The sequence below is a fragment of the Silurus aristotelis genome (genome assembly GCF_946808225.1).
Source record: "Silurus aristotelis genome assembly, chromosome: 15".
Classification (NCBI taxonomy): domain Eukaryota; kingdom Metazoa; phylum Chordata; class Actinopteri; order Siluriformes; family Siluridae; genus Silurus; species Silurus aristotelis.
The window spans coordinates 4,993,567-5,020,772 of NC_139588.1; the positions used below are offsets into that span (position 1 = coordinate 4,993,567).

The 27,206-nt window shown below is 39.6% G+C and overlaps 1 protein-coding gene across 2 annotated transcripts; it reads left to right on the top strand.

Moving 5' to 3' along the window:
- Nucleotides 1-1,209: 1,209 nt before the first annotated feature.
- On the top strand, nt 1,210-24,314 carry tnfrsf21 (tumor necrosis factor receptor superfamily, member 21). 2 transcript variants are annotated; one of them, XM_083563054.1, is made up of 8 exons: nt 1,210-1,241; nt 1,525-2,092; nt 6,496-7,135; nt 10,106-10,567; nt 11,280-11,300; nt 14,749-15,014; nt 19,426-19,639; nt 21,460-24,314. In XM_083563054.1, exons 2-8 carry the CDS (start codon nt 2,024-2,026, stop codon nt 21,687-21,689), a joined length of 1,902 nt encoding a protein of 633 aa, XP_083419180.1. In that variant the 5' UTR covers nt 1,210-1,241; nt 1,525-2,023; the 3' UTR covers nt 21,690-24,314. The 2 variants fall into 2 exon arrangements, with proteins under 2 accessions (XP_083419180.1, XP_083419181.1); XM_083563055.1 differs by lacking the exons at nt 1,210-1,241; nt 11,280-11,300 and having other exon boundaries at nt 1,327-2,092.
- Nucleotides 24,315-27,206: the final 2,892 nt, after the last annotated feature.

A 27,206-nucleotide genomic window follows, 5' to 3' on the forward strand; every position in this document is an offset into this window, starting at 1 on the left:
AAAATGTCTTCAAATCGGTGTGATCTACAGTGGTCAGTAAAACAAGCTGGGAAACATGGGCATGTTAGCCCAATTGGAGCTCTATTTCCAGTTAAAAAAAAATATTTATCATTTAAAATAAATCCACCTTTACTTTATAGTTTCAATTACATATTTTTAGGAGAATTGTGAGGCTGGAATTGTGACTCGACTTAAACTTGAGGCTGGTATTATAAATCCACTCGAATCATGCGGCTGGTATTAAAAATCTACTTGAATTGTGAGACTAGTATTATAAATCCACTCGAATCGTGAAACTGGTATTAAAATCTCCACTCTGATCGTGAAACTGGTATTATAACTCCACTCTGATCATGAAACTGGTATTATAAATCCACTCGAATCATGAGGCAGGTATTATAAACCGACTTGAATTTTGAAACTAGTACTAAAAATTTTACTCTAATCGTGAGGCTAATATTATGAATTAACTCAAATCGAGAGCCAGGTATTATAAATTGACTTGAATTGTGAACCAGGTATTATAAATCGATTTGAATCATGACCTGATATTATAAATCCACTCGAATCGCGAGACCAGTATTATAAATCCACTCGAATCGTGAAGCCGCTATTATAAATCCACTCGAATCGTGAAACTGGTATTATAAATCCACTCGAATCGTGAGACCGGTATTATAAATCCACTCAAATCGTGATGCTGGTATTATAAATCCACTCGAATTGTGAAACTGGTATTATAACTCCACTCTGATCGTGAAACTGGTATTATAACTCCACTCTAGACGTGAAACTGGTATTATAAATCCACTCGAATCATGAGGCAGGTATTATAACCCGACTTGAATTGTGAAACTAGTACTATAAATTTGACTCTAATCGTGAGGCTAATATTATGAATTTACTCATGCCAGGTATTATAAATCGATTTGAATCATGACCTGATATTATAAATCCACTCGAATCGTGAGACCAGTATTATAAATCCACTCGAACCGACTTGAATTGTGAGCCAGGTATTATAAGTCGATTTAAAACACGAGGCTGATATTATAAATCAACTCGGATCTGAGGCAGTTTTTAAAAATAGACTCAAATTATGAGAGAGGTATTTTAAATCGACTCGAATCGTGAGCCAGGTATTATAAATAAACTCGAATCACGATGCAGGTGATCGAGGTATTATATATCGATTTGAATGGCGAGGCAGGTATTATAAATCGACTCGAATCATGAAGTTGGTTTTATTAATTGACTCGAATCGTGAGGCAGGTATTCGTGGTATTAAACAGGGTTATTCAAAAAGAATAAGCCGATATCATGACGCATTTCTTCACTTCATAAGCATCGTCATGCAATGACTCAGTGACCATTTGAAAGAGGAGTTATCTAAGTTTTGAATGGCTGCCACAGGGGCGATGTAGTCGCGTCGTTCTTCCGGAAACGTTCAGTTGTTATATTGCGTAATAAAATCGGTTCATTCTGTTTGAATAACCCTGTATATCGATTTGAATAGTGATGCAGGTATTATAAATATGCTTGAATCGTAAGTCTGATATCGTGACTCGATTTGACTCCTGTAAGGGATCAGGGCTTCTCTGGTGTGTGCGTGTGTGTATCAGAGTATCAGTGAAGCGCTCGCGCTGCTGAGGTTCGCCGGTGACGTGAGTCTCGAGCGCCCACCCGCTTTGCGACACAACGCTGCACAGCAACAACAACAAGCAGCAGCAGCAGCAGAAGAAGAAGAAAAAGAAGAGGAAGAAGGAGAAGGAGAAGGCGCAGCCGGGGAGCGGCCAAACCCGGGACACAAATCCATCATCGCAATGGGAATTACAGCACTAACGCAGAGCAGAAGGCTTTCCCCATCTAACCAAAAGCTCGGCAGGAGCATGATAGGAGTTGAAGGCACCTGCCACGACGGCTCCGGGCATGAACGTGTGTATAATGCAAAGCTCGCCTTGATCCCGAGCTCTTCCACCTTCTGGAGATAAAATTCACCTCTCTGTGGACCTGCCATTTCTCTATGAGAATTTTTTTGGATTCATCGAAGCTCAATACAATAACAACAATGTCCATCGCTTGGACACTAACGGTAAGGAACGAATTTACATGAACATCCTTCTGCACTACACATGGATAGCATGATGATGAAGAGTAAGATGATGATTATTATTATAAATACTGTTTATAGACTGAAGCAGGAGCATTGCTGATTTGTAGTGACATTGCAGTAGTGTTTGCCTGGACCACAAGCCTCTGTGATGCCTGTGCTCGAGCTTCATCATCATCATCATCATCATCATCATCATCATCATCATCATCACCACCAACTTCTTTTGTTTAAATTCTACTGATCCACTACACTACATTTCTACATGTAACACTAGGCCTAAAGGTGGACTACAGGGTATGATCATATGTGAATGTAAACACTGATCTCTCCTAAACTTAATGTTTAGACATGTCAATCTCCAATACACCAATTTGTTTTATTATAAATGTCCACGTGTCCGTCATCTCAAACCTCACACGTGTCCTGGAAAGATCATTAATTCGTATTACGTGCCTCAAAGTTATGGCACAGGGTACGAATCGTTAAACTGGGATTATAAATTTTGAAATTGTAATTATAATCCATATCAATCTCTGTCTTGAAGTGATGGCCTTTGTGAAATTCCTCTAACGTTTCGTATTGAAAAGGTCGAATGTGGATGGTTAAAAACGCAGAATGTTTTTTTTTTTTAGATAATAAACTAATTAAAATCCTATAAAGAAGTGCCGTGTTTGTTGTTGAAGAGACATGAAATTGGAGACAAATGGCTGCGGGCAGAGATTGCGGTTTGCTTGCACTGGTGCTCCGACCTGCTTATGACACGCCGTAACAGGTGTATTGCTCCTGATTTCCTGCTTCCATTGTGCCTGATTGAAATTCTGCAGTAACGATGACGAGATTCTGAGGACATTCATTATCTCCAGATGAAACTTTTGTCAATGTATGTAATGTATCTTAAGACCTTATGAAAATTATATCTGGCATATGTATCAAAGTCTTGGTTCTCAATACGAATGCAGTGTGAGAAGATATTATTGGGTAATAATGTGAAGCTGAGTGACTCTGATGGTGCCAAGGGATGTAGATACATGACTAGCTACTAGGGATGTGCATCTTCATCACTGAGGCCAGTGCGATTCGCATCTCGATGCAAAGCCAATGATATGATACGTTAAAAAAGATAAACATGAAGCAGCTCCCGATGCGATATGATACGATTTACCCCTGTTAGGATGCAGTGTGATCTGATTTCGATTTGATTCAACACAATGCAATATGATAAGATGGAAAGAATATGATGCTATTTAGTTTAATAAGGCATATATAACGCATTGCTATTTCAGAAACACGCCTTTGTAGGGCAACAAAAAAAAGAAACAAAATGAAATAAAAGCAGACGTTCTTTTCCTGTTGTGTCTCCAGGAAGACGCAGCTCTACCTCTGCCATGTTAATGCCACCCCTCGGTCTTCGTAGTGTTGTGATGTGTCATATTCACGTAGCAGGATCAGTGCTGAGGGAACGCACTCGAGAAACGATTTAGTGAGGAGAAATTTATCTACATATCAAATATTGGTCACTTTCTAATTAAAAATATAGTGTAGTATAGTGCATTCTAATGCCAACTTGTATCGGATGCACACTTTTTTTAATCGATGCATCATATTGTTAACTTTAATGCCAACGCACTGATACAAATCAGTGAATCTTACCATCCCTAATATATATCCTCCTGGCCTTGTGTTTCCTTGTGTTTGATTCCTGGCAAGACTTTGTCATTCGTATAGTATGATATGGAGTTTAGAAGAAGTTAAACTTTAATTTCTAAAGTGACACAGCAAATTATACACCGCTGCCAGGTCTGTATTGTGAAGATCAACAAGTCGAAGATTGAGGCATGGCGGAGACTATAACAGGGGAAAAATATCAGTAAGATGGCAGGAGATGCTGTGCGCCTTTGGCAACTTGACGTTCAGCACTGCAGCAGCACAATATAATAATATAATGCATCAATCTCTGGGCCAGCCTCACCTGCAGGTCAGCCTGAGAATGTGATGAGTCATTTAGTTCAGCACATATGCCATACTTTGAAGCATATGTAGTAAGAGAGATTCATCACCTCATCGTCATCAGTTTATATGCTTCTGATGTCTAGGTTTCGATTTCGGTGATCTCAGCACTACACTGTGCATTTTGGTGAAAGATGAACATACATGTACTGTATGTGATTGGACATTGTAGTATTTTCTCTTTTTTAATTCATACGTCTTATGGAATAGGTGACAGTGCGATTGATTAATGATTAATGACGGCCAATCACGTGTCAGCAGTGCAGTGCAATGCTTCCCACAGGCCATAAAGTTCAATATCTTCAGTTAATGTTCACATCAAAGTGTGATCTCTGTGAATTTGTGACTCTGTGGCATTGTTGTTTATACCAAATTAGTTATTTTCAGTTTTTTTCAGAAACTGCTCGGATTTTCACACAGAACAGAGAATGACCAGACTGGTCTGATGAAATCTATAATAACTTGTATAATCACTTTTACACCCGTGATGAGCAGAAGAGCATCTTAAAAACCCACAACACAAACTTTTTGTAGTAGAACCATAAAGTCGGGGATCTACAACTGCAGAAAACCACACCAGGTTCCTCTTCAGTCAGCCAGCTGTTCAGAGATACATGTTTTGTGCCTGCTGAGATACTTTTCTGATCACCGCAGATGTAAAGACTGATTTTTAATTTTACTGAGAGACTGTAAGACTGATTTACTACAAATCCTCAGCCCTTGGTTCTATCTCTATTAGAAGCTTTTTTGCTTTGAGTTTTTTGAGATATGTAATACATCGCAATACATCCAAATTAGACCCATATTTGACCAAAAGTTTATACATGGACTTACAGTCGATTTATAAGTCGATGGGAAGGTCATCTGCAACAATCCATTCTTTCTTTCTTTCTTTCTTTCTTTCTTTCTTTCTTTCTTTCTTTCTTTCTTTCTTTCTTTCTTTCTTTCTTTCTTTCTTTCTTTCTTTCTTTCTTAGCATCTTTTAGCATTCTCTTATTGTGTGTTCTGTTGCTTTGGTTGGTACTGAGGTGTTTAAAGTAGGAATGTAGATTACACACTTCACTTGTGCATAACAATGCAATAAATAACTAATCCACACTGTATGAACAAATGTTAGTGGACACCTGAGCATAAAATGTATGTGCTTTTTGAACATTTCATTCCTTATTCAGCAGCAATGGGCAACAATTTTCCCAAATTTGTTGCAAATATTCTTTTCGAGTCAGGATTGTTCCACAATCAGGTCCCACAGTAATAATCTATAAAGCTTTTTCTTTAATATTATTTAACCAGACACTGATTGGACAGTGAAGATATCAGGGCTGGAACCACGCCCCTGAGTATAGTGTATGATTTAATGGACAGTGGTTGCATTAAGCTTCTTGGAGGAGATCCAGCCTATTGAAGTTTTTTTCATCAGTAAGGAACATTGTTGTTGGTTTTTTTTTGCCGTAATGTAAATGTAGGCATGGACAATATAAAGATCACACAGATTTATACATAAACAGCAGAAAATGAAACAACATTGCTGCCTTTGCATCGTTGCCAAAGCACTGTGTCGATGAAGGGAAAAAAGTGTAGGCAACAAGAGAAAGACATGGAAGCAAGAATAAGCAGAACACTGTTATGAATGGTTTTGGCAGCTCTTGAGCCTAATTAATCTTTAATCATTTCAGAATGGTGCTGCATTCAACAGTGGTTAGAAGTTCGATGGGATGGTTGTCTGTCGCAGTGTAATCTTTTTTCTTCCTTTTGTCTCCCCCCCCTTTTTCCCCCGCCTGTGATTTTCATAATTTGAGTGCTAGCAGCTTCTTTAAGTCTTTTATCGTGTCTCTTGGTTAGTAGGGAAGCCCATTTGCTGTCATCATAACCTCATACAATTTTTCCAGGAAGATGTTCCACTAGGTTTTTGTGATGATTTGTGCAGTCAGCATTCACATTTATTCCAGAGGTTTTCAGCAGGTTTGGAGCTTTATAGCAGGAGATCTTAAACTGCAATACATGGAAAGCATATCCTCACAGAGCTGGCTTTGTGTAGAGAGGCATTGTCATGCTGAAACAGTTTTGGTTCTCCTAGTTCAAGTGAAGGGAGAATGTAATTCTACCACCTCCAGTTTTGTGTTAATAAGAACCACATTCTGTATAGCCAGAAAAAGCAGGTGTCCTGATACTTTTGCCCATATTGTGTCAAAAAAGTAATTCTGTTCTTTTGGATTTGTAATTTCTCTGGATTGTTTTTTTTTTATCATCAAAGGCATTAAACCGGTTCTTCTTCTGATCGATGATGACAATATCATCATATGTCTGGTTTTGATCATGTATCAGTATGTCTGTTTTTGATAATGAAAATACTTATAAATGTTTTCTTTCTGTAGATACTCTATACCCTGGTTTGCGGTTTGCTGGTCCAGGCTTTGACCCCCAGCCCGGGCAGAGAGGGGTCTCTTTTGCCCCGTCAATACCGCCACATGGACCCGGACACAGGCGTCCAATATTTGTGTGACAAATGTCCAGCAGGCACGTTCGTGTCATCCCACTGTTCCAACAGTAGCGTGCGAGAATGCACAGAGTGCCCGGCAGGAACGTTCACGCGGGGCGAGAACGGTGTTCCGCAGTGCCACCGCTGCCGAAATCCCTGCCAACCTCCTTTTGTTGAAAAGTCTTCTTGCACAGCTACGACGGATCGCACGTGTGTCTGCCCACCTAGTACTTATGCCAAAGACAGTAATTGCCTCCCCCAGCCCGTGTGCCTGCCAGGTTGGGGAGTGCGCAAGTCGGGGGGCAAGTTAGAGGCTGTCCGCTGCCGCAGATGTCCACGGGGAACCTTCTCGAATGTACAGTCACGTGCGATGAAGTGCCAAACGCACACAGACTGCCAAGTGCTAGGAATGCTGCTGCTGCTCAGGGGCACTGACAAGACAGACAATGTGTGTGGAATCTCCTCTTCCTCATCATCATCATCTTCACTGGGCCCTGCCTCATCCTCCTCACACAGCACTGACCCTGCAGTCACAGGTAGGAATGTAAAAGACACTGACAGGAGCATCTACACTGGGTGCAGAAAATTAAGAATTCTTAAGAATCTTGAAATTGTTTTTTCCCCACACACAGATTATTTAACACAACGAATTACCCTAATTCCAAAGAAAGTTGGGACGCTGTACCATTCACAGTACAACCATATCCAACGTTTAACCTGAGAATCTCTACCATTTTCAGAAAACAATAAAATCATTTTGAATTTAATGGCTGCAACAGGTCTTGAATAAAGTTGGGACGGGGCAATTTTCCCCCTGAGTAACTGTCTTCTGTCGGTATACATCTGGGAACTGAGACCAGTTGTTGAAGTTTTGCAAAAGGAAGGTTGTCATGTATGTTTCTGATACAGGATTCTAAGCTGCTAAACAATTCTCTGTGTCCTTTATTGTGTTTTATGTTTCACAGTGCGGCAAACGTTTTTTAATTAGTGAAAGGTCTCCTTTTTTTTTTAGATGTGTTGCAGCCATCAAATACAAAAATTACCTTAATTATTCCTTAAAATGGTATAGATTTTCAGTTTAAACATTTGAAATGGTTTTATCACGAATATGGATTTATGAGATTTGCACATCATTGCGTTCTGTTTTTAATTTACAATTTACCAGTGGCGGGCCGTGCATTTGGTACCTGGGCCTTCAGTGGAGACTCGAATTAATCCACCTCTTAATACCATCATGTTGCAGTTATAGAAACCATCAATACTATACAAAAACGCAATATAACAACAGGTGGCATTACATTCACTGGTCTGGAAGTGGTGAACAAACCCTTTCCTGGGCTGAGACAAGCTAGCTAGCTTCGGGGTTGGCCGACTTCCTCACGATGTCTAGCTTTTCTTCAAAATGGAATTTTAAGAATGTCTGAGTCCAAATCAATTTCTCTCCCTTCGCAGGCGTAAAAAAAGTCAGATGTATTAATGTGTGCAGAGCTACACACGTGTTTTACCAGTCGAACTTGGCTGTAACAGTTTCCCTCTGACCAACCAATCAAAGGACGGAAAAATGCTGACGCTATTCTGGGCCAGCTAGCTGCCCTGTGGGGCGAATATGAAATCTGATTGGTTAAAGAAACAGAGCTTTTTATTAAAGAGACTATAGTAAAAAGGCCAGCAGTACTGACATTGAAGGCCCTGGGCAGATTAGAGTGACATGGCAGCACATAAAGGCTGAAATCTGATTGGACAACAAATCGAACATCCACATACACGTACTGGAAGCGGTGCAGCCGAGAGAAACGCTACAAAATGAAGAGAATAAACTGTTAGGAATAAATTAATACAATTTCATGGAACAAATATCAGAATTTTACACAGTGTCCCAACTTTATTCAGAATTGGGATTGTACATGTAATACAGTAGAAGTGGCATTTGTGTCCTGGAAGATGGGGAGAGGTTTGTGTCAGTGTAACACATTTAAATCACATTTAAACCTCATTTTCTGTTTCTACACCCAGTTTTCAGTATTAATATGATTTTTTTTTTTTTTTTTACATCCATCCCAAAACTAGGCAGAAACAATCAAGCTAGTGGGGAAAAAAGTGTTAGAAATAAAATAGGATATAGCTATAGAAATAGCTACAAATGTTTTATAGTGTACAACCTAAATAAGGGAATAATCTGCAGGGGGCTCTGACATGCGTGCCATTGGCAATGGTGAAAGTATGTGGGAAAAACAGGAGTTTTTGTTATTCTAACCCTAGACAGACACCATCCTACAGATCCGAAAATGTGTTAGAAAATCCCCTCAGGCAGACAAGGATAGTTCACAGGAGATTTTCTTTTTTTTGCAGGTTTTATAGTTAATCCTCCTCAGCTCCTAAACAGAAGATGACAAAGAGAACGTCTTCCAATTGCAATGTCAGATTTCGTACATGAATAGAGCGCTCGCAGACAATAACTGTTTGCTTTAGAAGAAGTAAATAGCTAAGCAAAGGCACCATGAGTTGACTAATTATGTGTGTGCTCCAGCAAATATGGACTGAATGTCGAATGGGAGGTTCATCTATGTTTATTTGTTTAAAAGCGCTTATTAGCTTCCCTGCCCTAAAATCTTGTTCAACACTCATTCAGCCGCCCACTTTCCGCTCCCTTCCAAAGTCAAACACATTTAAATATCTGATTGGTTGTAATGAGATTTTTCCATGTAAGGATCAATCAATTTTATAGGACACACATTTGCAAGCTGGTCCACATGAATGAGTTGATGGTGGTGATGGAGAGCTGGGTGACTTCCTCAGCACAACTAGCTAACAACTAGATACACTCTCTCCAGTCATGCTAACAAGGCTAAACAGAAAAGAAGGACAATGTGACTGGATTTTTGTGTGGTTTTTGCAACGAACAGTTGTGCGAAAAAGACAGTTTTGTTGTTTTTTACGTATCAGGACGCAATAAAAATCATCTGGTCATCAGGTCAGGAATACAACAAAAAGTGAAAATCTAAGTACACCCTTACAGCTTTTGAAGCATCTTCAAATCTTTGAAAAAGCTTAGTAGCAGCCAGGTGCTGCTAATTAAACGCTGTCTTCAGCATTTTTCACATGACTGTAGTTGGGGTGGAGATTTTAGTGAGACCTGGCAGCCCAGCACACCAGTTTTCATTCTGTTCCATTCTAATACATGGCTTTTGCTTTCTTTATTCACTTCTAAACTGTCTGCTTGGATCACAGACAAGGTCATTAAGTTCCACTAATTGTACTTAAATCAAATTTAAAAAGGAATTTGAAGCCACGCATTCAATTTCGAGACACTGATGTATCGCATTGTAGATAAATCTTTACTAAGAGAACTTTAGAACTGTAAATGCTACAAAAACCATCAAACAGCTTGCTGATAGAAGTTTCTTTTGTATATTAAGGCCATTTGTATGTGTGCATTTGATTTAGCTTTTTATCTTTCTCTCCTCTGATACTACAATTCTCTCTTTCTTTCTGTCTTGCTTTTTCAGTCCGGTCATCATCAGTTGTTCTAAAACTAACCAATTCACAAACGACCCTCGGCATGTCGAACTTCCAGACCACTGCAAATCCCTCAGACGAGGCCAGAGTTCTGAACTCCCCAACACCTGACCCCTTGCCATCGTGGAATCCCCTGCCGGCGAATCAGCAGTCTGCTCTGTCAGAAAAGAAGAGCCAGGGTTTGTCCCTCAGGCCCGTCAGGAGAGGCTCGCCTCGGCCAAGCATGCACAAGCACTTTGACATCAACGAACACCTGCCCTGGATGATTGTCCTGCTTCTGCTGCTAGTCCTTGTGGTGATTGTAGTGTGCAGTGTTAAACGCAGCTCGCATGTGCTGAAGAAAGGGCCCCGGCAGGACCCCAGCAGCATCGTGGAGAAAGCCATTCACAAGAAGCCTAGCTCTCCTGCAGGACACAACAAGGAGAGGTGGATCTACTACTCCAACGGCCAGGGTGAGAGTCCAATGCTTTTTCCCAGTCAGTTCTATTAGAGAATCAAAAAGGGTTGAAAAAGAAATCATATGCTTAGGTGTCCACATCCAAAGACATAATATACAATTGTACTAAATCTGTGCTAACAATTTGGGAAAGGACAACATAAGTTTTGAAAAGTCAAGTGTCCCAGTACTTGTTCCATGTGGTGTGTGTTTTATTAAGAAGACATTTGCCAGGTAAGATTTATATCCAGGGTTCAAAACAAGGGCTCGTGACCTAATTCTGAGTCACATTTGCGTATTTTCCTGTTGATTCCCCTCCGCTAAGTGAATCAGCAATGTGTCACACATGCTTTTACTGTTATTGAGTTCTAAGCCTAACCAGTTCCTCATATCACCTTCCAATTCACTCACTTTGCTCTCGGCTTCACATTTGGCTGTTTGACATACCGTTAGTGAAGATTATTTTCTTGCCTGACTGTGTACAAGTGTAAGGACTATTACTGTGGTTTTCAGTCACTCTTATGAATGAGAGGGATATGATAAAGCATGTAATATAAATACTATAGTATCTGGAATGTACAGGAAATTGAGCTGAAGTGGGAATGTTTGGAAAATTCATAAGTTCATAAATTCATAGACAACTCTTTTTGGTTCCATTCCACACTTGCAAGCATACACTTATTTTATGTAGATTTTTTCTATTACACACACATCTCTCTTTTTTTCAGCTTCTCTTCTTGTGCATGCAGGTAAGGCGATACCCGGATCATCTCTTCTGTCTTACCACTCTCCGGTTTCCTCACATACACAGAAACGTTGACTGGGTTTTTTTTGTTGGTTCCGTGGAAGCTTTTATAGAACAAATTCCCACACGTTTCCTCTCTCTCTCTCTCTCTCTCTCTCTCTCTCTCTCTCTCTCTCTCTCTCTCTCTCTCTCTCTCTCTTTTTTTTTTTTTCTCTCCCTCTTTTATTCTGTCCTGTATTTGCTATTTACTCAATGAAAATGAATGCACGTTGTACTGTTTGTCACATACTTGCCCCCCCACCCCCTTTCCGCTCACAGAGCGTCTCTTTTCTGTTCATTTTTTCTTTCTATTCTTTAGTCTTTCACTTAAGTTTCTGTGTGTTTTATTTCTTTACTGTAAACTGTGAGTGTGCAGGGGAATGACAGCATCGCGGGCTGCCAGGTTGCACTAGTGACACTTCACCACTGCAGCTTGTGTGTGTTTGTGGTCGTGTGAATGCACCCCAGATCCAACCACAAGCAGTTGAAACCAGATTATTCCAGTTCCCTGTTTGGTGAGTTGGTTTATAAGTGCAGTGCTGAAGCGTGGTGCGAGGAGACAAGGGGGGGTGTATTACAGGAGGTGCCCGGATTCAGGGTTCCCACCACATCCTCTGTTGAGAAACCTCTTGTACACATGCATACTGTACCTGAAAAGCAATCAGGCATTTCAGACAGTATGTTATTTCATGTTGATGTTCCACACCTTGTAGTGTATCAGAGAGAAAATAGTTTGCACAGCTTCTATAACAACTACAGATTTATTTTTTTTACTTTAGGAAACAAAATACCTAAAACTTGTCAGGTGATGTAGCACGATTATGAAAAAACTAGTTGCAAAAGTGTTTTTGGAACAGCAATTCTAATACTATTGTTTTGGTTATACCATACAAGTCAAAAGGTTTGGACACACCTTCTCCTTCAGTGTTTTTTCTTGACTTTTAATCTTGTACATTAATACTAAAAAAAAGACATCAAAACTATGAAAGAACATGTATGGAATGATGTAGTAAACAAAAACATGTTCAACAACCAAGAATGTTTTTGTATTTTTGATTCTTTAAAGTAGCCACCTCTTACTTTTTTACTACAATTTTGCTCACTCTTGGTATTCTCTCAGTCAGCCTCATGAGGTAGTCACCTGGAATGGTTTTCCAGCAATCTTGGGGAGTTCACAGAGGTGTCAAGTGCTTGTTGGCTGCTTTTCCTTCACTCTCTGTTCCAACTCGTCCTGAACCATCTCAACTGCTTCATAGGCCAGTTCATCTGATGCAGCACTCCAGGTGTGGAGGCATGCTTTCTGCATGATGAAGTTTCTCTAAATGTATATGGACGCATTTCTGTGAAAACTGTAACAGAATGTTTCAGTAGATTTCAAAATTTATTCTTCTACTACCATCATGAGCTCCACCATTAATATAGATTAGTGAGTTTGTTACAGAAGCATCATGCAAGCCCAAGCCATGACACTTCCTCCACCGTGCTTCACTCATTCGCTTCACATGAGCTTGTATGCTTTGGATCGAGTGCAGCTCCTTTCTTTCTCCACGTTAGCCTAACCATTACTTTGGTAGAGGATAATTTCCAGAAGTTCCAGAAGTTTTTTTTTATTGTTACTGATCTTGTGGTATGGCCTCTATATTTCTGCTCTCAGGTTTTTTTTTTTTCTACGAACGATCGATTTTAGTTTAAACTTCACCCATGCTCTGTGGAGGTTATTGGTGATGTCACTGTTTTTGTGATTTTGGGGACTTTCCTTCACAGCTTTCACAATGCCTCTGTTATCTGCTACTGTTTTTTTTTCCTTGGCTGATCTGTTCCATGTCTGGTTGTTAGTATACCAGTAGTTTCTTTTTAAGCTCATTGTTTTGTTTTTTTAAAAAGCCTCACAGATATCTCTTTGGTCTCTGCTGTTTTTTTTGTTTTTTTTAGCAAGTTTTCACAGGTGAAGTCCAGAGATTGACCCATAATGTTTTGTGCTTCTCTCCTGATAAGTACCTTTCACCTGTGAAATCTTGTACATGCTTTGTAAGCTCTTTGAGGACCATGACTTTAGCAGTCAGGTGAAACCCTGATGGACTGAGATGGACTGAAGATATATTGGTTATATATTGGTTTAAAAATGTGAACTATTAACAAGGGTTTTAAAAGACTTCCTACAACAAGAGAACTGTATAAGGTGCAAGACCAGTTACTTTGAACCCAGGCAATAGTTTGATACGCTGAGTGCGTCCCATGAGCTAGTGACTTAATTCATTCAGCATGTTTTTTTCACTAGTCCTGCAGGCGTTGTTTGTCTGTTTACTAGAGTAGTTAAACGTTGCCAATAAAGGGCTTCATAGGAAACTATGAATACTATAAACTATAAATTCAAAAGAGTGATCATAGAAATAATGAATAGTTTCATTGGAGACCAGGCAGTGCCTTAAACTGCATACCAAAGCCCACTTTAGCTCATATCAAAGGGGAGTAAAGCATCTCTGTGTGCCCTACATTATGACGTCCTCGATAAATGCTGTGACTAAAAGCTCATTGCTCAGGAGCATGATTGGCTGCACACTTTTTATACGAGGCTGATCATAAAGTTTATGGGGGAGCTGAAGTCAGGCAGCATGTGCGGTAGAGTCTAGGAAGTCCAAACAGTAGATTCTCCTTCTTCAGGGTAAAATCATTCCCTGTGCTGGTTCCAGAAGTGGTCTTTTGTCACTCTGCGGCTTGAAGTAAATACAGTCGAACTCTTAAAAACTAGTGCTGCATGTTGAAAATCTCTGTGGGACGGCAGGGTCATACTGATGATGCTGCAGTTCTTGTCACGCTGGCACAAGATAAGGTGACTAAGTCTTTTAAATCCATCACAGAGACACAAAAGCATGCAGGGGGAAGTCCCAGCTCATGTTCAGAGTCTCTTTGTTTCAAAGCCAAGTTAGACCTGTTACAGCTGGTTTACCGCCTCGTTTGAATTTGTTAACAATAAACGTATGGCCTCACTTACACTGGCTTGTGGTGCTTTATTCAACAACATACCCCCCTCCCCCAACACACACACAAAACCCCTTTTATTTATTGCTTGTCTATGGATGGTCTGTAATATACTTAATTATACATTATATTATACATTAATATACATACTGTCTACATTAAGCATCATAATTGTCAGTGTCTGAGATTAGCTCTTCCTGAAAAAGAAACCAGTGACAGTAATCCCAACATCTCCTTTCTTTAAAGTATTCTCCAGGATTTTTCCTTGTCAATGGTAGCAATCTTTGTACAGTCCTATAAATTTAGAAAAGAAGTCATGAAACATTTGGTCATTGCAATTTTTTTTTTACATAACTGATTGTACAATTCAAGTTATCAAGACGCAGTAATGAAATGAATAAAACACTATAAAACAGCGTTTTTTTTAATCACAGGTGTTGATATCCTTAAACTGGTGGCAGCTCAGATTGGCAGCCAGTGGATCGAGATTTACCAGACCCTGGCGAATGCTAACGAGCGGGAAGTGGCTGCCTTCTCCAGAGGCTACTCAGCTGACCATGAGCGCACCTACGCTGCCTTACAGCACTGGACCATCTGTGACAGTGACGCCAACCTGGCCAAGTTAATAAACGGCCTGCATCATCACCGCCGTATCGATGTGGTCGAGAAGATCCGTTGCGTCATGGAGGACAACCCTCAGGTAACTCACAACACTGTTGATGTAGCTCTTCCTCTGATTTAGTGGTGAAGGTGAATAAATTGTGTATTCATTGTACATGTAAGAACAGAAGCCTGACCAGAAGCCTGACCTTCAATATGGTGCGCAGCCTGATTCCTAGTGAAGCATGTACCTGAGGACAAACACATTATGACCAAAAGTATTCAGACTTCTCCAGCCATATGTGGTTGTTCCCCAAAATGTTAGCACAAAGTTAGAGGCACACAGATGCGTAGGATCACCTTTGTTATAAATGTGAGTGCTGACTGCACCCCAGGCCTCCTCAACTCACCTACATCAGTCCCTGACTTTACACCCTGGTAGCTGAAAGAATCTCAACAAACACACTCAAACATGATGTGGAACATCTTCCCAGAAAGGTGGTGGAAACTTCTGGTCAGGTGTCCACAAACTTTTGTCTGTATAGAGAATAACATTTTGTTCAGAATGATTTTAAAGGTTATGGGTAACTCTATATGACTCGCTCTGAGCGTAGAAGAAGCAGGAGACTGGTAAAATGTCAGCACTTATTAGCCTGTGATTCTGTTCTCATGCTGTATGTTTGCTAGAATTAGTTTAGTTTGAATGCAGTCACTCTGCCAAAGTACTAGAAAATTGAAAGCTTGAATTCAGTAGAAATCTCTCAAAACAGGTTTTATAATCTCATAATAAAAAACTCTAGTAAAAAAACAGAGCAACATCCTGCGCTTGTTCTGGCTCTATTCCACACCACTACAGCACTTTTTATCCAGTCCTGGTCATGGGATAAAGAATCAATCATCAACTTTCGTTTTAAAGCTTCAGCTAAAGTACCTGGCTCATCATCCTGTTCCTGGTTACGGGGAACACACTTTAAGCTTTGCCCTTGTCTCAAGGTCAGCTGGCAGGGATAAGAATTTCTGAGTCATATCTGATTCCCCATTGTACAGGGATTCGTTTGATTCGTTCATCTCTCAGCACAAGTTAATAACACCTGGATGGTGTTCTATCTATCTATCTATCTATCTATCTATCTATCTATCTATCTATCTATCTATCTATCTATCTATCTATCTATCTATCTATCCATCCATCCATCCATCCATCCATCCATCCATCCATCCATCCATCCATCCATCCATCCATCCATCCATCCATCCATCCATCCATCCATCCATCCATCCATCCATCCATCTATCTATCTATCTATCTATCTATCTATCTATCTATCTATCTATCTATCTATCTATCTATCTATCTATCTATCTATCTAATCTATCTATCTAATCTATCTATCTACTCTATCTATCTACTCTATCTTCCTCAAACTGTTCACTTTAACTAGGAGACCTAAAAACTTCCAGCATGATAATGCCCCTGTGCACAAAGCCAGACTTCAACCCTTTGTGATGAATTCTCACCTTACATCAGTTCACTTTAGTATACTTTAGTTTACTTTTGTTGAAAGACCACAAATCTTTATAAGCACACTTTAAAATCTAGTGGTACATTTTCCCAGAAGAGTGAAGGTTATTACAACAGCAAATAGGCCCATAAACAGCCTCTGAAGGTATTAAGGTATTGAACTGAAAATATTATTCAATATTCATTTAAAATCTACTGTAAATGGAGCCAATAATCTGAATACCATGCGACTTGATAACTCTGATCATCCAGAGACACCGTGATGCCTTTATACCACCTGATAAAAAGAAGCATGTTGGCTGTGTGTGTCTATATGTTCGGCAGTAAGAGTCAATGTCTTTGGGGGAAGACTCTTTTTGAGTGTTTTTCTCACGTCACAAGTGTAAAAATACATTCATGCAGCCAGTTCTTTGCAATGAAATGTTTATGAAACATTCACCAAAGTGCATCAAATGATTTTCCATGACAATGTCATATGAGACAGACTTGATGTTCCCAGTACTGTGGAAACAAATCTTACGTTTCTATGAATGGATGAGGTCATGTGACCCGTGGGCAGTGAAATTCCGAGGCGGTGAGTGCGGACATGAATTTCTTTCATTTGCTTGTTGTGCATCAGGACTGAGACTGGAACACGACCACGCTGCTCGAGTCACGTGTGTTAATTAGCCAAGAGGGCAGATGAAGGGGCAAATGAAGGGGAAGATGAAAGGGCAGGCCCAATGCAATCCTGGCCAGAATACGATGAAGATTAGAAGGAGGATGCAGATGATGCAAACAATGACATTTCTAGCAAGTAAAAAATCAAGTAGTGCATGCACTGTATATGTATAAAGAGCCAAAAAAAGGACTTTTTTTCTCTCTGGTGGTGAACACATTTAGGTTTTCAGGATGTCTGCGCATCAATGATAAATTCTCCTTATATACTTTGTGGGCTAAAGTATTAAGACACCTGACTTTTCCTTCCATATGCGGCCCTTTTCCAGACTCTTACCACAAAGTTAGTGGTACACAAATTGATGTTATGTCTTAGCATGAAATTTTCCCCTTCAATTCACCTATGTGTCCCAAATCTATTCCTCTACATTGGTTGGTGTGGAATATCTTGAGTGGCCTGCTATTGAGCTCTGACCCCAACCTCACCCCAGAGAGAGGTGGTAGCTCAGTGGTTAAGTCATTGGTCTTTGGAATCGAAGGTCGAAGGTTCAAATCCCACCAACACCAAGCTCCCAGTGTTGGGCCCTTAACACTCACCTGCTCAGTTGTAAGTCACTCTGGATAAGGGGGTCTGCCAAATGACATAAATGTAAATAAATGGATTGAACATGAATATAATGGAACGTTGCCTGCACCCCAGGCCTCCTCACCTGCATCAATACCTGAATTTACTAATGAATGAGAACAAATCTAGTGGAACGGTTTCCCTAAAGAGGAGGTTATTATAACAGCAAATAGGGACTAAACGTGGAAAGGGATGTTAGAAAAGCACATCAGTCTTACGGCTAGGTGTCCACAAACGTTTGTCCATATATCAAAAGTATCTCAAATACGAGTGGTTGTGGGACATTTGTAAGATTTATGTGGATTTATCACTGTAACTGATCAAGTCAAGAAGCTTTTATTGCCATTTCAACCACATATTGCTGATGCAGTATACAGTGAAATGAGACAATATTCCTCCGGAACCCTGGTGCTCCATAAAACAACATAAAAAATCATAGAGCGACTTCACACAACATCAAGCTACATACAGAACACTGAGTTAAGGACTAAAGTAAGTGTCCTCACCACATAAAGTGCATCGTGTGCAACCGTGTGCAAACAGACAACACAAGACAGTGTGGGACAAATACACAAAATAGTGCTGACCAGTAAACCTACTGTATAATATAATTTACAGTACAATGTGGAAAAGAGAGAACTATATACAAGAGTGTATTTGTATACATAAACACAAAGTTGTGCAAAAACAGCAGTAGCAGCAGTCAAGAGGTGCAAAACAGTATGTAAACAGTATAATATGATTAAATATAAATATAATATGGGTAGTGAAATGATTGAGATGAGTAATGACTGTGTGTTGAGTTCAGGTGTGCACTTCATTAATACACAGTTGAATGTGTGTGTGTGTGTGTGTGCGCATTTGTACAGTTCTGTGTGTTGAGGAACCTGATGGCTTGAGTGAAAAAAATGTTGCATAGTCTGGATGTGAGGCCCGAATACTTCAGAACCTCTTTCCTGACAGGGTCACAGCAGGACATGCATATTATTAGAGGTCAAACCTGATGAATTCAGCCCCTAATATTCAGCCCCCTAATATTACTACATATTACTACTACATAGTAATATGTAGTAATAGAGTGCTGGAACTATCGTCAAAAATTCAAATAGATTCAATAGATACATTTTCTATGTTGCGTCTCTCCTGGAGCGGCTGAGTACGAGAGTGGCCTCTAGAGGTGAATCACTGACACCACATGATGTTTGTTTTAACACGAGACGGCCCGTTGCACCTCGTCTATGTTAGTTTCTAGTGCATTGACTAAATGTAACCGAGAAAATAAACATTAATTACAATTAAAAATTTATTAGTAAATGTTGAGATTAGAAAATAAACAATACTTGTAAACCATTGGTAACATTAGTTAATGTTGCAAATGGAATATTACTTTAAAGGGTTTCAAAACAGTCATGCTAAAAAATGGTCACCGCTAAATGTCTTTAGAAAGCCAGAGCTTTGAAGTATTTTTTATTTTTATAATAACGATCAGTAATCTTTTACATAGAGTGTTTTTTTTTTGTTTGTTTGTTGTTGTTTTTATCCAGTATTCATTTTTATCCATTGGTAGATTAACAGGCTTTCGGGAATATGGCAGACAAAATGTGTTTAATTCTCATCTGCTGGTCTGCTGTTTGTGAGATTCAGCTTCATTATACACAATCAGCACGTTGCTAAATTTTTACATTTATCATCTTTGTGTCCCTGCAGTTTGATCTGAACCAGCTGATTATGTATGTGAACGCAAGCCAAGGTGCCAGCCCCAGCCATAAACCCCTGGATGCTCAGGGACTGGTGGTGGAACACTCACCACTTGATCGCGCCAAAGGCTTCTTCCCAGATGAGTCTGAGCCCCTGCTGCGCTGTGACTCCACCTCCAGCAAAGACTCCGCCCTGAGCCGCACAGGTTCTTTCATTACCAAAGGTATGTGTACTAGAAGAGTGGATGAAGTCTACTAATAAGCTTTCAGTGGTCACTCTGAAAACAAGGTGTGTCTCAGGACCTTGAACATACTTTTTCTGTCTAAATCGGTGTAAATCAAAGAAATACAGGAGGTTACATTTTGACTCTATAGGAGGTTCCTGAAAGCCTGGACGTTTGCACATAAAGTTAGATGATTAATGTATTAATGACACGGTGGAACAAATTTTTTGTTCCTACTTATTATTTTTTTCTAATTGCTTACACAGTATAGTCGCTCGCTATTAATCCGACTTTTAGTCTATTTAGGCTATTAGTCTGACTTTTGTTTTTGTAATCAGGACATTCATATTATAAAATGATTCATAAAGAAAATGGGCAAATATAAATCTTTTGCTTTATGAGTCACAAATAGAGTGACACTACTACATTCATTTATACTTAAGTTACACAAAAATGACCACAAAAAATGTAGAAGTGAGTTTATAATATTGTCTTTGGGAGTGGCGTTTTGAGTCCTGCTGAAAGCACTGCCTGAGTATGCTCCCATACTTGTAAATGTTTCTAGGACTTTTTTAGCGTTTTAGAGATTTTTTATTCAGCCACAGTAGAGCTTCATTCAGACACAAGGGTGTAAGTAAAGTAGGTACTGATGGTACTGATGTAGGCAAAGAGGTGGAGACATTCCTTCAAATAAGGTTGAGTTCATAGCTCTATAGCTATAGAGCTATAGGAGATCTTCCACTCCAGCCCATGGAACACATATCATGATGGAGCTGACTTGGTGCACAGGAGCATTTTAATTCTGGAACGCGATTGGTCTCCTAATTCAAGTGAAGAGAAAAGTTCATGCTTCCACATTCAGTGAAAGTGATAACAGTTTGAGAAAAAATGGGTGTCCCAATACTAGATAGATAGATAGATAGATAGATAGATAGATAGATAGATAGATAGATAGATAGATAGATAGATAGATAGATAGATAGATAGATAGATAGATAGATAGATAGATAGATAGATAGATAGATAATACACTCTGCTCGTAGAATAAGAAAATATTAAGCCTGAAATGAGTAAAATGATCTAATCTAACATCTAATCTATAATGATTAATAATGATCTGTGGGGGTCTGTTTTGCAGTGTGGATTGTTTAAAGACATGCATTTCTGACTCATTTATAGGGAACAAGCACATACAGTATTGGATTCAGATAAATGTGAACTGGCTCCTTCTTGTGGATGCTTGGTGCTCTCACATGTGTTTTCTGTTTTTTATACTAGTGATGTGCATCCTCATAACTGAGGCAGATTCGATTCCCATCAAGATGCATAGCCAAGAAAATATGTTACATTAAAAATACATATGAAGCAGCTGATGATACGATACGATTCACCCCTATTACTATGCAGTATGATCCGATTTTGATTAGATTCGACACAATGTGATTCAAAGCAGTATGATGGAATGGATAAAATATGATGCTCCGCAATTCAGTGTGGTGCATATATTTAACTTTTATTTATTTTGTTCAGGCAGACAACAAATCATAAATTTACTTCATTGCCTTCTGACTTCTAACGCATGGCCCTTTAACAAACACGCCTTTGTAGAGCAAAAAAAAAAGAAAAAAAGATTAAATATAAACCAGACTTTCTTTCCTTGTTTTGTCTCCAGGAAGATGCAGCTCTACCTCTGCCATGTTAATCTATATTCTATGTAACTAATAGTAATAATAATAATAATAATAATAATAATAATAATCACAAGTCCACGGTTCACTATCTTCCCAGTCACCTCGGTTTTTTCTTATATTTTTCAACAGAGAAGAAGGACACGGTTCTTCGGCAGGTGCGCCTCGACCCCTGTGACCTGCAGCCCATTTTTGACGACATGCTGCACATCCTTAACCCCGAGGAGCTGCATGTGATTGAGGAGATACCTATGGCCGAGGATAAGCTGGACCGTCTGTTCGAGATCGCCGGGGTCAAGAGCCAGGAGGCCAGCCAGACTCTTCTCGACTCGGTGTACAGCCACCTGCCTGATCTCCTATAGATGGGATTTGTTCATGGCTACTCACATGAAAAGAGTGAATGAGAGCGAGAGCAACACAAGCAAACATTCACTATCCAGAATATCCTTCTAAAAATCACACACGGATCTCTGAGCAGATTAAAAGCCATCGCTTAGCCTAATGTAGCTTCCATAAATTTTTCTCCTTTACACCTCGGAGCTCCTGGTTTGTTTGTTCGTTCCTTCTTTCTGTTTATTCGATTATAATCATACGTTCATCAAAACGATCCTGTTCGCTTCTCAACAAAACTAATGCTCATTAATGTCACTCACACATTAGTCAGGTGATTTGCAAACTCAGTCCTCAGCGTTCTGCCAAAATGTTTTAAAATAAATGCGGTTTTAACCAGCGAGGTCTTTTCGTTCCTGCTCCGTGTTTATTACGAACTATTTGTATAACCAGGATTTCCGATGTGAATCTATGGGCATTGAACAGCAACACTACTGGCTGCCATGTCGCAATCATCACTGAACATATGCATTAATATTTTACTTGAATGTGGATGCGCCTCTTCAAGAAGTGAAGAACAACCATGCTTGATGTTATATACAGTATCAGTCCCAGCTGGGAACTGAAGAAGCAACGCTTTCTTGGTTTATTTGGTTTATTTAGAGGCCAGACTCTAGACTGTTTAATATCTACTCATTTATAATAGACAAATACGTATACGCAGTCCCTGAAAAAAACTGCCATGTCGTTTAATGTCCTGTACACATTAGCTGGAAATGTCACACGGGGTTCCAACAAATTAAAAGCCCCTGCTAGTCCACTGTAGCATTTCATAACTGTTCCTCTTGACACCTTGTCTTTTACGCTGTATTATAAGTTAACCTACAGCATATTCTTGCACACGATGACTACCGTGCATTGGTACTGATACACACGGACAAAATCAAGGTACAGGAATATACTTGAAAGAGTACAAATACCTTGTCAGCAATGTACCTCTGAACATTGGTACCTTCTTGTTTGTACCTGTAAAAGAACATTTATGCGACCCCAGTGATTTAACTGTACCTTTGTGTCCAGGACAAATCAGTTCAGCAAAACATCAGTGAAATGCTATAGAAAAAATATCAGCATGTAATTTTAAACCATACCAGGACACAAAGCTGCAATTCTATCACTAGGGTCACATAAATGTTCTAATACAGGAACGAACAAGAAGGTACATTCCTGTATCTTAATTTTTTTTGTGTGTGTAATAGTTTGTTTAACCTGAATCGTGATCCTGTACCGTTTTTGCCAAAATGTGTTCATTGAGCACTGCTTTGTATAACAGTTTTTAATGGGCAACATAAAACTATTGGCTAAGGATGCGGATTTGAATGTCCTACTTGAGTTGGTTAGACGATGCGTCGATGTGCTTCTCCAAGGCGTACAGCAATCAGCCATAACATTAAAACTACGAGAGGTGATGTGAATAGAGTTGATCATCTCGTTACAACGGCACTTGTAATCGGAGTGGGATATATTAGGGAGCACATGAACAGTCAGGTCTCGAAGTTGATGTGCTGAAAGCAGAGCCAGGGTTATGGGCATTCGAGGCTCACTGATGCCTGTGAAGAGCAAAGAATAGTCCGTCAGTTACCACAGAAGTGCTATTGGTGGCGCTCTGATAGGAAGAGTCAGAACACACAGTGAATTACAACCTGCTGCGTGTAGAGCTGCGTAACAGTCAGAGAGACCATGTTAACTCCTGTACACCACCCACAGCTCCTACAGTGGACCCATGTGCATGGAAAGTGGCCTCCTCTGATGATCATATGGATCAGCGGGTGTTTGGGCGTGGCTTACCTGGGCAAGAGATGGAAGAATGTGAGCTGGTGGAGGCTGGGTGATGTTCATGTACCTATGACCAAGGACACTTTTTTATGCTAACGGTTTCTCTAATGTCAGCGGACGGGATCTTTCGCCTGAATAATGTTTCCTGATAAAGGGCCCAAGTTGTTGACTCAGCCCCCAAAAACAAGGCAAACTAGTCTGATCTATAAAACTGCTGCTAGGTTCTTGGTGCTAGATACCACAGCACACCTTCAGAGGTCTTCAGGAGTCCAGGCCTCAATGTTTCCGAGCTGATTTAACAGCACAAGGGGAACCTATACAATACTAGGCAGGTGGTTTTATGGTTTTATTATATGTTATGGCTGATTGATGTATGATGCATGAGGTTCAAAATGGCTGAACTAACAGCCATAGAAGGTCATTATGTTTCATGGTCTATATTTCAGATGATGAGATGTAGAATGCAGTATGTATCTAATGAGGTAACTCTAGCTAGTGTTCTATTGAGACTCTACTGTCAGACATCCCATTCCAGGATTCATCCCTCCTCCCTTTTGACCACATGGTGCACAGGGTTTATTTGGCCTTTGTTTGACAGTCAGGGTAAGAAGAAAAGCGTTGGGGAAGCATACTGGCAGCTTTCATGACTTCTGCTGGATTGTAATCACCAATCAAATCCAGCGGTGTCAAACGGATGAAGCTGAAGTATATGAATTCCACCTGCAGATTGAAGCCGTAAACCACGTAAACAGTATATTTAATGTGATGTAAGACAAGAGATTGATGACTGACCAATAAAAATAAAAACATTGTTACATTGATGTGTTTTTGTCTTGCTTTCCCTTTAAGCTAAAAGCAAAACTGCGTCTGTATATTAACCCACGTGCACCCACATCAACAGATTGCCCTTTGCCTACTGACCTTACAGAAAAACACCGGGCTTCTTAATTTCTGTCTTCTGTGTAGCTCAGCTATGCTTTGGCTGTCAATATTAGCATATAATCATTCTGTCTCCTTGTGCATCATCAGACTAACAGATCCACTTCTTTGGGTGAATGCGCCTGAACTCTCTCTCTACCAAAGTGAAAAACTGAATTAAATGATTTAAGATGTTTTAGGTGGTGTAAGAATTTGTCTTCTGTAAGGTACAATGAGACCGTTCTGGACATTCTATCTCTGTGACACGGCCACAGCAGTGCTCAACATCTACATATCTTGTTCACATTACACTGTTGATTGAAACCTGCATTCAAATGGACAAAAATATCGGGACACCTGGCATTTACAGCCATATTTGGTTATTTACAAAACTGTTTGCACAATTTTGATACAAATTTGTATTTACAAAATTGATACAAATACAAACAAGGCACAGGCTGCTTGTATAGGATGTATTAGGGTGTGGTAGCATTGAATTTTCCCTTCACTTGAACCAAAACCTGTTCCAGCATGATAACACCTCTGTGCACAGAGCAAGCTACATTAACATATACTTTACCTGGGTTCGAGTGGAAGATCTCCTGCTATAGAGCTCCGAACTCAACCCTATGGGGATGGTTTGAAATGCTGACTGCACCACAGGCCTTTTCATCCACTCATTTTACTAATATGGCTGAATGATCACGAATCTTTTCAGAAGAGTAGTTTTTATACTACAGCAAAAGAGTAAATGTGGAATGGGATGTTAAAAAAACACCGCTCTTATGCTCAGGTGTCCCCAAACTGTTGTCTATAAAATGCAGCTTGATCATTGTCCTATGTGTGTTATGAATGCTGCATTAAACATTTGATGGCGAGAAACTCAGTGGGCCGTGTCATTAGTGAGGTGTATGTTCCAGGAAGGCTTTTGTATTTGTTGTGTATGCAGGTCAGAGGAGTGAGAAGTGAGAGTCTAGTCTTCTGGAGTCGAGTGATTAGTGGACGCTCGCCAGAGCCGGTTGTTCGAGTCAAGGTAAAAGCATTGGATATTTTTCTCTTTTAAATTAAAATTGTAGGGGCACAAATTTGCCTGTTCATATGTCTTCCTATGTCTCAAACCTGTACTTCTGATATTAATGCAACATTTTTATATATCTCTATGCATGTGGTGAGTTTGTCAGAGTTTTCCTTTATTTTAGTGACATTTTACAAACGCAAATTATTGCTCCTTTGCATTATGGTGACAGAATATGAAGAAAATAATAATAAATTAATAAAATATATTATACATTATATAATCCAGTCAAACTCTATCAATATATAATAATGAGAGAATGAAATTATTACGTATGAAAGTATTATTAGAAACAATGTGATGCTGCTGTCTAAACTGAAACCTTGAGCATTATTCAGTACCTAAACAGTACTATCATTTGTACTGTTTTGTTTTAACACTTTTAAACAAAAATGGCTTTTAACAAAAATGGCTATATATATATATATATGTGCTTTTTGAACATTCCGTTTTACACTTAGTCCCCATTTGCTGTTATAATAACTTCCACACTTATGTTCCACTAGATTTTGTGGAGATTTGTACTTATTTAGCTACAGTGGTGTTAGGTACTGATGTAGGTCAGGTGAGGAGGCCTGGGGTACAGTGTTCAATATGGTGGAGGTCAGAGCTCTATCACAGGAGATCTTCCACTCCAACTCATGTGAAGCATGCTGACATTTCCATGCTGGGACAGGTTTGGGTCACATCTTATGCAACTCTATGCCTCCACCATTGTGCTAACAGTTTTGGAAAAAAAACACATATATCACATATATCCCTGAAAACATCAGGTGTCCGAAACTTTTGGCCACAGAATATAATTTGGTATATATTTTTTAGAGGTTTTACAGAAGGTACAAGAAATTTGAGAGAAGAAAGTTGGTAAAAATGTGGTATAAACAGTTGAGTTGTGACTTTTTGTGTGACTCAGTATAAACAGACTACAGTATAAAGGGTGGACATGCTGTAGATACAAATTCTGGAAAATGTTGACCTAAAATGCCTTACTCTGGAATTTCATGGAACCACCCAAGGTATTGATGAGAAACCGTCCCAAACTGCACAGAATGGCCTCCAGTTGAAGAGAACACCATCCAGAGGCAGGCCTGGACGAAGTGGGAAGATCCACGGAGGGGAGAGGGGCAGGAACAGTGGTCACTGAAACCTCAGGAGCATTTTTAACTCAACTGAGAGAGAGAGAGAGAGAGAGAGAGAGAGAGAGAGAGAGAGAGAGAGAGAGAGAGAGAGAGAGAGAGCGGTGACAGGAGGAGAAGGATATGGATTATTATGTGTCTTTATTGTTGTATGCAAATTAATATCACTGTGCAGTTTGGACTCCGGCAAGACTCCAGCCATGTGTTGTTCTTACCCGAATTGTACCATTTACAGAATATACTAATTTTATGGTCTGGTGTCCACAAACATTGTCCAAATAGTGTAGGTGTCATTATCGCATATCTGTTAGTTTACTTTTTTTATTATAACCTTTACAAACCACACTTGCAGCCAAACACATTGTATATTTAAATGTATTTACAATTTTTCTCAGTTGCTTTGGAGCGTTTCTCAGCTCAAAATGAAATATTTAAAACTACTTGTTCAAACTCCACATCATGGAGTCACTTGTGCTCATCATAAGAACATTTCTTGTTGCTTTGATCAAATTGCGTATGTTTTCGTACATTTATTTAATCGATTGTGTACAAGAGTCTGCTGTTTCCTACATTATCAGTTGTAT